The sequence below is a fragment of the Bos grunniens genome, chromosome 29 (assembly GCF_055505025.1).
Source record: "Bos grunniens cultivar Pamir isolate PY7600 chromosome 29, Bosgru_T2T1.0, whole genome shotgun sequence".
Taxonomy (NCBI): domain Eukaryota; kingdom Metazoa; phylum Chordata; class Mammalia; order Artiodactyla; family Bovidae; genus Bos; species Bos grunniens.
In genome coordinates, this window is record NC_141193.1 from 640123 (window position 1) to 651863 (window position 11741).

The 11741-nt window shown below is 61.0% G+C and overlaps 2 protein-coding genes across 13 annotated transcripts; one reads left to right on the top strand and one right to left on the bottom strand.

Moving 5' to 3' along the window:
- The first annotated feature begins 499 nt into the window (after positions 1 to 499).
- CD151 (CD151 molecule (Raph blood group)) lies at positions 500 to 5568 on the top strand. 12 transcript variants are annotated; one of them, XM_086384284.1, is made up of 9 exons: positions 500 to 621; positions 1515 to 1615; positions 2297 to 2515; positions 2612 to 2803; positions 2977 to 3254; positions 3770 to 3874; positions 3978 to 4136; positions 4239 to 4325; positions 4879 to 5568. In XM_086384284.1, the coding sequence occupies exons 3-9, from the start codon at positions 2461 to 2463 to the stop codon at positions 4936 to 4938; spliced, it is 936 nt and encodes a 311-aa protein (XP_086240410.1). In that variant the 5' UTR covers positions 500 to 621; positions 1515 to 1615; positions 2297 to 2460; the 3' UTR covers positions 4939 to 5568. The 12 variants fall into 12 exon arrangements, with proteins under 12 accessions (XP_086240410.1, XP_086240417.1, XP_086240414.1 ...); XM_086384291.1 differs by having other exon boundaries at positions 3180 to 3254; XM_086384288.1 differs by having other exon boundaries at positions 2406 to 2515; positions 3180 to 3254.
- Positions 5569 to 6669: 1101 nt separating this feature from the next.
- Positions 6670 to 11553, bottom strand: POLR2L (RNA polymerase II, I and III subunit L). The gene is made up of 2 exons (XM_086384317.1): positions 11401 to 11553; positions 6670 to 6923 (listed from the first exon to the last, which is right to left on the bottom strand). The coding sequence occupies exons 1-2, from the start codon at positions 11493 to 11495 to the stop codon at positions 6815 to 6817; spliced, it is 204 nt and encodes a 67-aa protein (XP_086240443.1). The 5' UTR covers positions 11496 to 11553; the 3' UTR covers positions 6670 to 6814.
- Positions 11554 to 11741: the final 188 nt, after the last annotated feature.

Sequence of the window (11741 nt, forward strand, 5' to 3'; positions counted from 1 at the left end):
CCGAGCCTCGGGCAGGGAGCAGGGGACGAGGGCCGCCCACTGTCCCGGGAGAGCTGTCCCCACCGACGGCGCCGCCTCGAGCCGTCGGGCACTCCGCTCTAGATCCCCAGCGCAGCCGGTCGCAGCATCTGTCCTCGTTCCCGAACCTTTTCCCACCACTCCCAGGCGACACCCTCCTGTCCGGACCCTCTCACGCCGTGACCCGGGCCTCCCCTGCAAGCCGTCCTCCGCACGGCGCCCAGAGAGGCCCCCCTCTGCCCTTGACCGCACCTCTAGGCCCTCCCCCGGGCAGGCCCGCGTCTGTCCCGGGGACCCCCGCAGCCCCGCCCCGCCCCCGCCGCTCCTCCCGAGCGGGTGCCTCGGGCCGCAGCCGCCCGGCCTCGGCCTCCTTGGGTGGCGCTCAGGCCGCCGCCGGGGCTGGTGCCCCGCCCGCGCGCGCCGAGCGCTGTCCGGACCCGCCTGCGTCGCCGGCCGGGGGCGGGGCCTGCGGGCTCGGGGCGGGGCCCGGGGCGGCACCTCGCGTCTAGGTCTCAGGCCCGGGCCGGCTGTGTCTTCTCTGCTCTCCCAGCCGCCGCTGCCGACCCCGCCGCCCGCCGCCCGCCGGACTCGGACGCGTGGCCGGTGAGTGCACCGCCGGGCACCGACGACCGGGAGAAGCTGCGCGCCTGGCGGCCCCGCAGGCTCCTACCGGGGGTAGACGAGTGCCCGGAGGCCCGGCGGGCCGAGGGTCCGCCGGGCGAGGGCAAGGCGCCTCCTTGGTCTCCGGACGGTCCTTGCGGCCCCCTCGGGCCGGGGGCTCCTCCCGAACACCCCACGCACTGCGCGAACACCGGTGCCCTCCTCTCCGCCGGTGCGAGTGGGCGGGCCGTGCGCCCCGCCTGGGCGTGGGGGTGGCGGCGGCGGTGACTTCATCGCGGTGACGCGCGAATTCCTCACCGGCCGGGCGGGAGCCGAGCTGGGAGTCCCCCACCTTGGGGCGTGGGCCGCTGACAGGCCCGGCTGGGCTTCGGGAGCCGGGGGTGGGGCGGCCGTGTCCAGGGCCTCGGGAGCTATTTCTGGCTGGCCCTTCCCTGGGGGCTCACCTCCTCCGGGCACTCTCGGAAAGGCGGCCCGCTCCTCAGCCCTTCGCCCAAGGGCGGGCCGTGCGGGTGGAGCCTGTGCCTGGAAACAGCCTTCCCAGGACCCCGGACCCCGGGACAGTCCCAGGTCCGCCGGCGCGGGGGCTCTGCACTTTTTCTTCTTCCCGGGCGGCAGTTACTGCCGCTTGGTGGGGGAAGGGCCAGTTACAGGCCAGGTGCCAAGGCTCAGACGAAGGGGCTTGGAGGAGGCGTGCGGCCCCTACCAGGATCGGACTGTCCAGAAATGTCTTCTGCCCTGCCCCGCCCTAGCCCAGGCCAAAATACCGGGCCTGGCCGCTCCCTTCTCCGCGGGCGGGGGGCGGGGCGGACGCGGCCAGCTCGCGGCCGGTACCTGGGTCAGCTACAAGGAGGGATGGTGGGATCCTGCCCATCCAGGTTGAGCCTGACCTGTGGCCTGTCCCTGGCCCTCTAGTGGAGCCTCTTCAGGCGGGAACTTCTGTCTACCTGCCCTACAGAGGAGCCATCCCACCAGCCAGGTGAGTGCTAGGCGCAGCGGCTAGAAGTCCAGCTCGGGGAGGTGCTGTGTCTGTCTGGAAACAGGGCCCCAGGGCTCCTCTGCCCTCTGTGTCTCCACCCCGCTCATGCAGACACCCAGAAAGGAGAGGGTGGGGTGGCTCTGGGGAGGGGCACAGGCTGGAGCGACACTTCCCCCTGGGTCGGTGTGGCTGTCCCCATTCAGGAAGGACCCCCAGGTCTGGGGGTGGCGCCTGCCAGCTCTGGCTGGAAGGAAGGCAGGCCGGCCCTTTATGAGGCCTAAGGGCCTTCTCCAAGGCCATAGGACTAAGTTAGAAAAGCACAGATCAGTCTACTTTTGAGCAGCTTCTGCCCCCCCCCCACCCCCCCGCCCCAGCAGCCAGTAGGATCCTGCCACCCTGTGACGTGGGGCCCTGGGAATGTTTGGGGTGGGGTGGTGTGGGGGGCCTGTCTGAGCTCACCCGAGGTGCCTGCTGGGCCGTCCTACCTGGCTGCCTGCAGGGCTGAGTCAGCCCGTGGTGGTGGTTGGGGGTCCTCCATGCCTCTCCCAGTGCCCTGGGCGCTGGTCAGGGAAGCCGGGCCCCCCAGGCTTCAGCTGGGCCGCGGGCACCACGTCCGCCCTGGCTGCGGTGATGGCGGGGGCTGCCGTGCAGCCCTCCCGGGAGGGGTCCTGGTTCCCACAGACGCTCCCAGAATCGTCACCCAGGCAGGCGGTTGGCTTGGCCCCAACCTGGTCTGGACACGTGTCCCCCGCTCCTCTCCCCGCTGGCGTTTGGCTGTCCTCCTGGGCAGCCTGTCCCCCACCCACCGGCCCCAGGATGGGCGAGTTTGGGGAGAAGTCGACAACATGTGGCACCGTCTGCCTCAAGTACCTGCTCTTCACCTTCAACTGCTGTTTCTGGGTGAGCAGTGGGCACCCCCTTCCCCGACCTCGGAGGAGCCTTGCCGGGGGTCCACGCCCGGGGCCGGATGTGCTGACCGGTGTGCACTGCCCGCAGCTGGCTGGTCTGGCCGTCATGGCCGTGGGCATCTGGACGCTGGCCCTCAAGAGCGACTACATCAGCCTGCTGGCCTCGGGCACCTATCTGGCCACAGCCTACATCCTGGTGGTGGCGGGCATTGTTGTTATGGTGACCGGGGCACTGGGCTGCTGTGCCACCTTCAAGGAGCGGAGGAACCTGCTGCGTCTGGTCAGCAGGGCTTGCTGCACCGAGGGTGGGGGTGGGGCTCCCTGCCAGGCTGCTCGGGGTTGGTTCTGGGTTAGGAGGGCTTAGAAGGGAATGATGGGTGAGACTGCAGGACAGACTCTGCTGTGCTCACCTGGGAGGGGCTCCTTGCCCACCTGTGGGTCCTCGTATCCCAGCTGGGCCAGCAGAGGGAAGACACCTGAGGAGGAGCACTGGGAGGCCTGGGGGTCCCCCAGCCCTCACCTGCTGCCGGGGGCCGCTGTGTGGCCACTTGGCAGCTGAGGGCAGTGGCTGCGCTCTGTCACGCCTGGCGCTGGGTGTCCTCACGGAATGGGGGTGTCCGCGCCCCAGCCCACCTGAGTCCCTGCGCCTCCCCCAGTACTTCGGCCTGCTCCTCATCATCTTTCTGCTGGAGATCATTGCCGGGGCCCTGGCCTACATCTACTACCAGCAGGTGAGGGCTGGGACAGGCCGTGTGAGGGCGTGGACGTGCACTTAGGGACACGGACACCCACTCGCTGGGCCACACATGCACAGGCAGGGCATGCACGTGCAGGCCTGCCGTGTAGGGGCACACACGCGTGGGCTAGGAAGGACAAAGACGCACTAGGCTGCAGTGCGGAGCCTTGCGCCCTCAGGCCCTGGAGAGGGGGCGGGGCCACAGGTGGAGGGTGGGCCACAGGGACCGCCAGCTGGCCCTCCGCACCCAAGCTGCCTGCTTGGCTGAGGCAGGTGTCCAGGGAATCTGGAGTGCCTTCCCTACCGCCGACCCTGCCCACGGCCATCTGGGTGACTCCCAGCCCCCTGGCCTACAACCACCCGTCTGAGCCAGCATCCAACGCCCATTCCCTGACCCCAGCCCTTCCCAGAGTCCTTCTGCATGCCCCCCCTCCCGGTCTACGCCCACTCCCACCCTGCCCCACCTCGGAGTCTTCGACCAAGGCTGCAGCTGTCCCTCCCTCACCCCAGCTGAATGCAGAACTCAAGGAGAACCTCAAGGACACCATGACCAGGCGGTACCACCAGCCGGGCCACGAGGGCGTGACCAGCGCTGTGGACAAGCTGCAGCAGGAGGTGGGTGGCTGGGAGGCGCAGGGCGGGGCCTCCCTGGACCTCTGCGGGAGCCCCACCACAGGGCTGGGCCCGGGGCTCTGCCTGAGCTCTGTTCCTGTTGCAGTTCCACTGCTGCGGCAGCAACAACTCGCGAGACTGGCAGGACAGTGAGTGGATCCGCTCGGGCGAGGCGGGCGGGCGAGTGGTCCCTGACAGCTGCTGCAAGACTGTGGTGCCCGGCTGTGGGCGGCGGGACCACGCCTCCAACATCTACAAAGTGGAGGTAGGCCGGTGGGGCCTGCTGAGCGGCCTGGGATGCTGGGTGGCCCCGTCCCCGAGGCGACTGGAGGACTCGCCACCTTCAGCAGCCCCTCCACCCCTGCAGGGCGGCTGCATCACCAAGCTGGAGACCTTCATCCAGGAGCACCTGAGGATCATCGGGGCCGTGGGCCTGGGCATTGCCTGTGTACAGGTGTGTGTGTGTGGGGGGGGTGCTGGGCATGGCCCGTGTGCAGGTGTGTGTGCGGGGGCTGGGCATCGCCCGTGTGCAGGTGTGGTGTGCATGGGGGGCTGGGCATCACCTGTGTGCAGTGTGTGTGGGGGGCTGGGCATCGCCCGTGTGCAGGTGTGTGGTGGGGGCTGTACCTCGCCCGTGTGCGGTGTGTGTGGGGGGCTGTACATCGCCCGTGTGCGGTGTGTGTGGGGGGCTGGGCATCGCCCATGTGCAGGTGTGTGGTGGGGGCTGTACCTCGCCCGTGTGCGGTGTGTGTGGGGGGCTGTACATCGCCCGTGTGCAGGTGTGTGGTGGGGGCTGGACCTTGCCCGTGTGCTGTGTGTGTTGCGGGGGCTGTGCATCACCCGTGTGCAGGTGTGTGGGAGGAGCTGGGTATCGCCAGTGTACAGATGTGGTGTGCATGGGGGGCTGGGCATCACCCGTGTGCAGGTTTGTGGGGGGCTGGGCCTCGCCCGTGTGCCATGTGTGTTGCGGGCCGGGGCTGACGTGCTCTTGCTGGCCCTGTGCTCAGGTGTTCGGGATGCTCTTCACGTGCTGCCTGTACAAGAGCCTGAAGCTGGAGCACTACTGAGTGTGTCCACGGGCACCCGCCCTCCGTGCGCTGCAGCTTCTCACCATGCGTTGACTACTGACACTCCTGAGAGCCAGAGTGCTGCGGTCCAGGCGGCGACTCTGCCCCGTCCCCTACCGGGGAGACTGTTCTGCTGGCTGGACCCCCACTGTGCCATCACCGTGCCCTCCGGGAACCCCCAAGCCCAGAGGCAGCTTCAAGTGCCTTTAGCTACACACCAAAGTCCCAAGACCTAAGGTCAGCCCCACCTATCTGCTGGGCTGGGGGTTACCCCCTCCCACCACCGTCTCCTTTGGGCTGAGATCGTGGCCTTGGGGTGCTCCCTGAGGCCTGTGCCAGTTGGACAGAAATGGGCTGGTGCGGGGAGCTGGGCAGCAGCAGGTGAGGAGGCCCCAGGTACCTCCCCCAGGCCCCCCGGGTACTGGGCCTCCTCCTCAACCAGGGAAGAGCCCTCCGGGCTGGGCCTCGGCCGCTCCCCCGCTGACCGCCGTCTGCAGCCTCGTACTGACTAGGTCACGCTGTCACACTCCCCCAGAGGCAGGACCCTGAGGGTTATAGTCACTGCTGTAGTCCATGCCTAGGACTGCTCTTGCTACTTGATAGGTGCTCAATAAACATCTGTGGAATGGATGGCTGAGATGACTTCACTGACAGAGGTAGTTCTGGTCTCCAAGGGCTGTCACGTCGGCAGAGTGAACAGACCCACCCCCAGGGCCGCAAGAGGCGGACACGGGGCTCCATGGGACAGAGGCTGGGCCAGCTGCAGACAGGCCCCGCAGGAGCTCAGCTACTCCCTGGATGCAGGTCTGGTGATGCGGCAGAGCCCCGAGGGAGCGGGGCTGAGACCCCAGGGAGCGGGTGACTGGACCGCTTGCGGTTTCCAAAGGCCTGTCTGGCCACCGCACAGGGACCAGGGACCTTGGGAGCGAGTCAGGTGGGGTCTGGCAGGACGTCTGCCGGCAGGGCGGGGCCAGAGAAGGGTGCTGGGCCTGGTCTCTGCAGAGACCACCCATCAGACGCCTGGGCAGGTGGCCTCAGGAAGGCTGCCTCCCTCCTGCCCTGAGCTGCTGGAGGCACCAGGGCCTGCCTGAGCCCCGCCAAAGTGACAGCTTCTGGTTTGAAGCCTCAGCCTGAGCTGGACCGGGATGAGCTGTCCCCACCCCTGCCCCCGCCAGACAGCTCTCTAGTTGGTCTTCAGGGCAACGCACTTAACGCCTGGGCACCGAGAGCCCGTTCAGAACAGATGCCCAGGAGAGCTGCCTCGGGGCACCCCCCACCTACTGTGGGGTCTCGGGGCTGGCCACAGAGGCGCGTGCCCTCTGGAGCGGAGCTGCCTGCCTGCCTCGGGTGGAGCCTGCAAGCTTCTGGCGGCAGCACACTCAGGATGCGCAGCTGTGACCACAGGGGGCACGGCACTCGGAGCTCAGCAAGTCTGGTGCTTTAGATACTGGGGGAGGAGGTGGGAACCTCTGTTCTCGGCCAAAGGGCACCCAGCACAGCACTGTGGGACGCCGGTGCTCCCACCTCAAGCACTCGTGACATCTGTGCCTTCTGTGGGGCCAAGTGCGCCCACAGAGGAAGGAAGCCCCGTGCCGAGCTCTGCTGTGTGGAAGGCCCACCCTCCTCCTGGGCCGTGAGGGCCTCGGGTACCTGCGAGTGGCCTCATGCACCAAGTAGAACCCAGGAACCGGCGGGGCAGCCCACAAAGCCAGACCAACTGTTAGGACCTCCTGGCAGTCCTCAGAAACATTTATTAGACAGTTCTTTCCAGAGAAAAAGACCCACGCCAACAGAGCCATGGGCAGGCGTGGCTTCCAGCGCCCCACACCCCAGGGGAACAAGCCGTGGGCGAGACACCGCCTGCCGCATCGCGGGGTCACTTCTCCAAGGGTGCGTAGTTGAGCAGCTTCTCGATCAGGTCCACGTGGGCAAGCAGCATGCGGCGGCAGCAGTAGCGCTTCAGGCCCAGTGCATCCAGGGCGTCCCTGCAGGTGGGGAGAAACCGGGTTGCAGCCTGCTCCTCCTGGCAGACAGAGGGCCTCGCCCGGCGGAAGCAGCCCCCTTGCCCCTCCCAGAGACGCGGCCCCAGTCACCCTCAAAGCCTCCTGTGTGCGGGCACCAGCGTAGCACCCAGACCTGGCCTGGGGCATCTCGGGGCAGAGTCTGGGGCAGGCTGCCAGCCCCACGCCCGAGGTAAGAGGAACCCAAGTAAGAGGGTAGGTGTTGCAAGAGGACATCAGAGGACAGACACACTGCAACCATACACACAGAAAACTAGTCAATCTAATCACACTAGGACCACAGCCTTGTCTAACTCAATGAAGCTAAGCCATGCCCGTGGGACAACCCAAGATGGGTGGGTCATGGTGGAGAGATCTGACAGAATGTGCTCCACTGGAGAAGGGAATGGCAAACCAGTATTCTTGCCTTGAGAACCCCATGAACAGTATAAAAAGGCAAAATGATAGGATACTGAAAGAGATACTCCCCAAGTCAGTAGGTGCCCAATATGCTACTGGAGATCAGTGGAGAAACAACTCCAGAAAGAATGAAGGGATGGAGCCAAAGCAAAAACAATACCCAGCTGTGGATGTGACTGGTGATAGAAGCAAGGTCCGATGCTGTAAAGAGCAATATTGCATAGGAACCTGGAATGTCAGGTCCATGAATCAAGGCAAATTGGAAGTGGTCAAACAAGAGATGGCAAGAGTGTATGTCGACATTCTAGGAATCAGCGAACTCAAATGGACTAGAATGGGTGAATTTAACTCAGATGACCATTATATCTACTACTGCGGGCAGGAATCCCTCAGAAGAAATGGAGTAGCCATCATGGTCAACAAGAGTCCGAAATGCAGTACTTGGATGCAATCTCAAAAACAACAGAATGATCTCTGTTCGTTTCCAAGGCAAACCATTCAGTATCACAGTAATCCAAGTCTATGCCCCAACCAGTAACACTGAAGAAGCTGAAGTTGAACGGTTCTATGAAGACCTACAAGACCTTTTAGAATTAACACCCAAAAAAGATGTCCTTTTCATTACAGGGGACTGGAACGCAAAAGTAGGAAGTCAAGAAACACCTGAAGTAACAGGCAAATTTGGCCTTGGAATACGGAATGAAGCAGGGCAAAGACTAATAGAGTTTTACCAAGAAAACGTACTGGTCATAACAAACACCCTCTCCCAACAACACAAGAGAAGACTATACATGGACATCACCAGATGGTCAACACCAAAATCAGATTGATTATATTCTTTGCAGCCAAAGATGGAGAAACTCTATACAATCAGCAAAAACAAGACCAGGAGCTGACTGTGGCTCAGATCATGAACTCCTTATTGCCAAATTCAGACTCAAATTGAAGAAAGTAGGGAAAACCAGTAGACCATTCAGGTATGACCTGAATCAAATCCCTTATGATTATACAGTGGAAATGAGAAATAGATTTAAAGACCTAGATCTGATAGAGTGCCTGATAAGCTATGGAATGAGGTTCGTGACATTGTACAGGAGACAGGGATCAAGACCATCCCCATGGAAAAAAAATGCAAAAAAGCAAAATGGCTGTCTGGGGAGGCCTTACAAATAGCTGTGAAAAGAAGAGAAGCGAAAAGCAAAGGAGAAAAGGAAAGATATAAACATCTGAATGCAGAGTTCCAAAGAACAGCAAGAAGAGATAAGAAAGCCTTCCTCAGCGATCAATGCAAAGAAATAGAGGAAAACAACAGAATGGGAAAGACTAGGGATCTCTTCAAGAAAATCAGAGATACCAAGGGGACATTTCATGCAAAGATAGGTTCGATAAAGGACAGAAATAGTTGGACATAACAGAAGCAAAAGATATTAGGAAGAGGTGGCAAGAATACACAGAAAAACTGTACAAAAAAGATCTTCACGACCCAGATCATCACGATGGTGTGATCACTGACCTAGAGCCAGATATCCTGGAATGTGAAGTCAAGTGGGCCTTAGAAAGCATCACTACGAACAAAGCTAGTGGAGGTGATAGAATTCCAGTTGAGCTATTCCAAATTCTGAAAGACGATGCTGTCAAAGTGCCACACTCAATATGCCAGCAAATTTGGAAAACTCAGCAGTGGCCACAGGACTGGAAAAGGTCAGTTTTCATTCCAATCCCAAAGAAAGGCAATGCCAAAGAATGTTCAAACTACTGCACGATTGCACTCATCTCACACGCTAGTAAAGTAATGCTTAAAATTCTCCAAGCCAGGCTTCAGCAATATGTGAACCGTGAACTTCCTGATGTTCAAGCTGGTTTTAGAAAAGGCAGAGGAACCAGAGATCAAATTGCCAACATCCGCTGGATCATGGAAAAAGCAAGAGTTCCAGAAAAACATCTATTTCTGCTTTATTGACTATGCCAAAGCCTTTGACTGTGTGGATCACAATAAACTGTGGAAAATTCTGAAAGAGATGGGAATACCAGACCACCTGATCTGCCTCTTGAGAAATCTGTATGCAGGTCAGGAAGCAACAGTTAGAACTGGACATGGAACAACAGACTGGATCCAAATAGGAGAAGGAGTACGTCAAGGCTGTATATTGTCACCCTGTTTATTTAACTTATATGCAGAGTACATCATGAGAAACGCTGGACTGGAAGAAACACAAGCTGGAATCAAGATTGCCGGGAGAAATATCAATAACCTCAAATATGCAGATGACACCACCCTTATGGCAGAAAGTGAAGAGGAATTAAAAAGCCTCTTGACGAGGTGAAAGTGGAGAGTGAAAAAATTGGCTTAAAGCTCAACATTCAGAAAACGAAGATCATGGCATCCCGTCCCATCACTTCATGGGAAATAGATGGAGAAACAGTGGAAACAGTGTCAGACTTTATTTTTATGGGCTCCAAAATCAGTGCAGATGGTGACTGCAGCCATGAAATTAAAAGACGCTTACTCCTTGGAAGGAAAGTTATGACCAACCTAGATAGGATGTTCAAAAGCAAAGACATTACTTTGCCAACAAAGATCTGTCTAGTCAAGGCTATGGTTTTTCCTGTGGTCATGTATGGATGTGAGAGTTGGACTGTGAAGAAAGCTGAGCACCGAAGAATTGATGCTTTTGAACTGTGGTGTTGGAGAAAGAGTCCCTTGGACTGCAAGGAGATCCAATCAGTCCATTCTGAAGGAGATCAGCCCTGGGATTTCTTTGGAAGGAATGATGCTGAAGCTGAAACTCCAGTACTTTGGCCACCTCATGGGAAGAGTTGACTCATTGGAAAAGACTCTGATGCTGGGAGGGATTGGGGGTAGGAGGAGAAGGGGACGACAGAGGATGAGATGGCTGGATGACATCACTGACTCGATGGACGTGAGTCTGGGTGAACTCCGGGAGTTGGTGATGGACAGGGAGGCCTGGCGTGCTGCGATTCATGGGGTCGCAAAGAGTCAGACACGACTGAGTGACTGATCTGATCTGATCTGTCGTCATTCCAGCAGCCTCCCTGGAGCCTGGTGCAAATGCTAAGGCCGTCTGGTGCTTCCCAGTCCACCCAACCAGCTGCACTGAGAACCCCGCCTGGCTGGCATGCTCCAGGTCCCCGAGGTTCACATTTTGATAAAGATGGGGTTGTCCGCACAAGGACCAAAGTAAGACTCTCATCTAGGGTAAACTCAGACAAGTAAGGCGGTAACTGCAGTGCCAAGGGGCAAACAAGGAAAAGAGACCCCACAAAAGCCTGATGATGAGGGCTATGTGATCAGAAGCTTGTCCGATGTCCTAAAAAAGCCCGTGAGTCTGCAGGACACGGTTTGTTGTTCAGTCGCTCAGTCGTGTCCGTGACCCCATGGACCGCAGCACGATAAGCTCCTCTGTTCTCCACTATCTCTCAGAGTTGGCTTAAATTCCTGTCCATTGAGTTGATAATGCTACCTAACTATGTCCTCCTCTGCCGCTCCCTTCTCCTTTTCCCTGCAACCTTTCCCAGCATCAATGTCTTTGAGGACACAGGGATGGGCCTCATAGCAGGGAGACCTTAGGGAGCTGATGAACAGAGGTGGCCAGGGGCCTATTTGCGGTGGAGGCGTGGAGCCAGGATACTCGAGTCCCCAGATACCAGCGCTTGACAACCAGCTCCCCTCCTCTGCCTGAACTGCGGGGTGGGAGACGCTTTCCTGAGAGCAGGTCTGCAGAACAGGGCTGGCAAAGGCTCGGGGAATAAAAGCCTTGCCAGGGTCACCTGGGATCTGATGAACGTCCCTTGCCCCTGACCTGGAGGCCGAGACCCCTGAGTGCCGCCTCAAGACCCCAACCCCTCAAGCCTGGATCCTCGACACCCGCCCGAGACGCCGACGCCGCAGGCCGGGCCTCCCACCCGCCACCCTGGGCCCCGCAGGCCGGGTCCCCCCGCCCCCGCCGCGGGCCCCGCTGGCCGGGCCCCCCACCCGCCACCCCGGGCCCCGCAGACCGGCGGCCGGGAGCGCGCCGCTCACCCCTCGGTGTACTCGGCCTGCAGCAGGCCCAGGTAGGCCTCCCACTTGTTGCCGACGATCTTGCCACACGTGAAGCAGCGAACAGGGATGATCATGGCGGCGGCGCGGGAGCCAGAAGCTTCGCGGTCCGGCGGCCCGACGCCCGGATCCCCCGGCGCTTCCGCCCCGGCGCGCCCATGGCGCGGGGGTGCCGGCCCGGCCCGTGCACCTCCCGCGGCCGCCCGGCGCCGCCGGCCTCCGCCTCCCGCCGCGACGGCGGCTCCTCCGCCCGGGCGCGGGTCCGAGGTCCAGGTCCGGGGTCCGGGGTCCCGGGTCCAGGTCGGGGGCGGGTCCGCGGCGGG